This window comes from Uranotaenia lowii, chromosome 2, assembly GCF_029784155.1.
Source record: "Uranotaenia lowii strain MFRU-FL chromosome 2, ASM2978415v1, whole genome shotgun sequence".
In the NCBI taxonomy this organism is placed as follows: domain Eukaryota; kingdom Metazoa; phylum Arthropoda; class Insecta; order Diptera; family Culicidae; genus Uranotaenia; species Uranotaenia lowii.
The window spans coordinates 31,925,687-31,929,039 of record NC_073692.1 but is presented as its reverse complement, the minus strand read 5'-3'; the positions used below and the strand labels follow the sequence as shown (position 1 = coordinate 31,929,039).

The 3,353-nt window shown below is 39.2% G+C and overlaps 2 protein-coding genes across 2 annotated transcripts; one reads left to right on the top strand and one right to left on the bottom strand.

Moving 5' to 3' along the window:
* Nucleotides 1-385: 385 nt before the first annotated feature.
* Nucleotides 386-950, bottom strand: LOC129746018 (adult cuticle protein 1-like). The gene is made up of 2 exons (XM_055739436.1): nt 898-950; nt 386-831 (listed from the first exon to the last, which is right to left on the bottom strand). Exons 1-2 carry the CDS (start codon nt 901-903, stop codon nt 457-459), a joined length of 381 nt encoding a protein of 126 aa, XP_055595411.1. The 5' UTR covers nt 904-950; the 3' UTR covers nt 386-456.
* Nucleotides 951-1,543: 593 nt separating this feature from the next.
* LOC129746020 (adult cuticle protein 1-like) lies at nt 1,544-2,023 on the top strand. Its single transcript, XM_055739437.1, has 2 exons — nt 1,544-1,583; nt 1,648-2,023. The coding sequence occupies exons 1-2, from the start codon at nt 1,578-1,580 to the stop codon at nt 2,020-2,022; spliced, it is 381 nt and encodes a 126-aa protein (XP_055595412.1). The 5' UTR covers nt 1,544-1,577; the 3' UTR covers nt 2,023.
* Nucleotides 2,024-3,353: the final 1,330 nt, after the last annotated feature.

The following is a 3,353-nucleotide window of genomic DNA, read 5'->3' as shown; positions in this document are numbered from 1 at the left end:
AGGTGTAGCAAAGCACACCGGGTCAGCTAGTATAATCATAAAAAGTGTTCAGAAGCCAAAAATTCAGAAGTCAAATCAGAGAATTAGAGGTTGAGAGTTCTTATACCAATTTCGCTTTTTGGTTCATAATTAGAAGAAATTATTTTCTGAACTTAGATAAAAAAAAAGTCGTTTTCCTATTCGGTATTCAGATTTGTATGTAAAGTTCAAAAGGCAGGATTTAGATCGGAAATTGAAATTAAATATTCATAAATGCCAAAATACGGGCATTTTATATGGAACTCCACATCGTCGTATGGAAATCCGGGATGAAAATTCAAAAAAAGAGAGAAAAGGCTGTTTTCAGGAAAATTTGCATGCACAAAACCTTATTAGGACTTGAAGATCACATTTATTCCAATTTAAAACACCAAACATTTCATTCCAACTAATTTTCAACAGTATCAGCACTCCTTTTTACAGAGTTCCTGGGGCGGGCTGCAGGTTCAGGGACTGCTGGGAGACGGCATGTCCCTGGAGGGGGGCATCATGGACGGCTCCACGGTTGGCGGCCACATAACGAGCTTCACGCTGGGCAACGACGGCCACTGGAGCTGGGGCGGCGTAGGCGGCATAGGCAGTTGGGACAACGGAAGCCTGGGAAGCATAGGAAATCGGAACGTATCCTCCATATCCGTATCCGGAGTAGGCCAATGGGTATCCGTATCCGTGGTTTTGCTGGACAACAGTTGGAGCAACGCTATAGGCTAGAGGAGCAGAGTAAGCCAACGGGTAGTAGGTTCCCTCAACGGCGGCCACGGCCAGGACCATCATGACTACAGCTGCGATGCACTGAAGATAAAAGATTTTTTTGATTTAGAATTTTACATTAAGAAATGGAAATCATTCAGAAACTACCTTCATGATTGCTGATTGGATTGGAGATTGGGAAACGAGTGTTTCAAATTGAAGTTGATTCGGAATTGATACTGAGGATTCAGGATCCCAACTTTTATATACCTTCGGATACCATTAATCGCAAGAAGTTAAAAATTTTACACGGATGAATGAACTAAACAGGAGCATACAGGTGATCAAATTTTCATACCAATGCCACTTGACATTTTTGAGTTCAGAGTTACTCCTGATATGGTTCGATAATCAAGCAATGAAATTATTCCGCGTGGTTAGTTCCAATCCAGCAAGAACCTGTAGTTCTTTTTTATCTATGAGTCGTTTCCAGTTTTGAAGTCATACGACTGTTGGACACTGGAACCAGATAATAGATGCAACTCTTGATTGAAAAAAAAAAACAATCGATTTTTTATGTCTTGCTAACTACAATCAATGACTGTAGAGGATGATCATTAGACCAGCACGTGAACAGCTGTCGAGAACTAAAACTAGATTAGTGCTCCAGATCCAGAATGGTTTTTTGACCCCCAATATACTTTTGATTTCTATATTGCTGGAGTAAATGTATGTCACATTAAAAGCTTTCAATTTGGTAAAGTGGGTATATAAACTGACATATAGAAAAATCAAAATCATTCTAGAATTTACTTCAGTTTTGAAACACATCCCAACAATCAGCAATCATGAAGGTGAATTTCAAATGATTTCCATTTTTAATCTAAAATTTTCATTAAACAAATCTTTCATCTCCAGTGCATCGCAGCTGTAGTCATGATGGTCCTGGCCGTGGCCGCCGTTGAGGGAACCTACTACCCGTTGGCGTATTCCGCTCCTCTGGCCTACAGCGTTGCTCCAACCGTTGTCCAGCAAAACCACGGATACGGATACCCATTGGCCTACTCCGGATACGGATATGGTGGATACGCTCCAATCTCCTATGCTGCCCAGGCTTCCGTCGTCCCAACTGCCTATGCCGCCTACGCTGCCCCAGCTCCAGTGGCCGTCGTTGCCCAACGTGAAGCTCGTTATGTGGCCGCCAACCGTGGAGCCGTCCATGATGCCCCCCTCCAAGGACATGCCGTCTCCCAGCAGTCCCTGAACCTGCAGCCCGCCCCAGGAACTCTGTAAAAAGCAGTGCTGAAAGCTGTTGACTAAACTCTTTCGGACCTGAAGCTGAAAGTTATGATTATTGGAGTTGAAATATATGTTTTTAAAATGTATTCTAGCAGCTGCTACGTCTTATTAGTATTTTCGTTGATTTTAAGAAGTAATGTCGTTCCTTTCGTTTCAAAATTTTAGAAAAGGTTTTTTTATACGTGGCTAGATTTTTTTTTCTTTGCGTAAATTTAACAAGTAGGTTGAGGTTGACAGATTGCCCGGCTTGCCCGGATATTAAAATCAAAATTTATTAAAAGTCCGGCCCAAGCCGGTTCCCCGAATTTAATTGAAAAAAGCCCGGTTTTTTCCCCGATTTATTAACTTTATTTGCTAAATAAAAAAAAACTCCGTTGTAATTTTTCTTTTATTCATGCCTCCAACACGAAATTTTTTGAGCAAGTTTTTTTTTAAAATAACCATGAAAAGTTTGTTTGCAAGCCTCAAATACGATTTAAAATCTGCTGAATAGTTTTTCTGAAAAAAAATTTTTTTTTTTTGGTTTTTGTTGAGTAATTCTTCGGTTTTGACAAAATTTGCTCGGATATTGCCCGGATATTCGTTCGACAATTTTTAAAAAATACCCCCGGATTTAGCCAGGTTTTAAGATAGAACAGTCCGGCCCGGATACGTGCTGAAAAACTCAGGCAACCTTGAGCTAGAGTCTTTCTTCCTATTAATCTAGCGAGGCTTTTATGCCTTCATGTTATAAATTAAATCTTTTGAAGCATTCCACGTTTTTTCAACTCTTATCCGAAATAGTGCGTCATTTTTTTAGCCCATCATTTTCTCTTGTATGCATAATTTCTCTTTTTAAAGTAGCTTATGAAAGCTAATTTAGCTTTTGATCAATTTTTTTTCGAATCAGTATGTTGTTGATGATTTAATCTTTTTGTCGGTCATTTGTGCGTTGTTTCTGTGCCATGATAGTTTTTGGGGATAAATTTGGTGTTTGTTTGGATCATTTTAAAGCCAATTTTGGACCATTTTTGGGTCATCTTTGGGTTTCTTTTGGGTAACTTTCAGGCACTGGCTGGCACATAAATCCTTAACCACTTTGCTTTTGCCGCTTAGTTTTTAATCTATGCCAGAAAATATTGGATCACAATAATCACTGTCAATTCACTAGGTCAACTTTGCGTTACTTTATTTTTGACTCTTTCATAGTTACATAAATTCAGGGTGAAATTTATTTCTGGGACAAGGCTCCAGATTTTACTTTTCGGATTATTCTTGTGGCAATTGTATAACAGTTTTGGGATATTTTTGCCTCATGTCTGAGTTATTTCTGAGGTACTTATTTT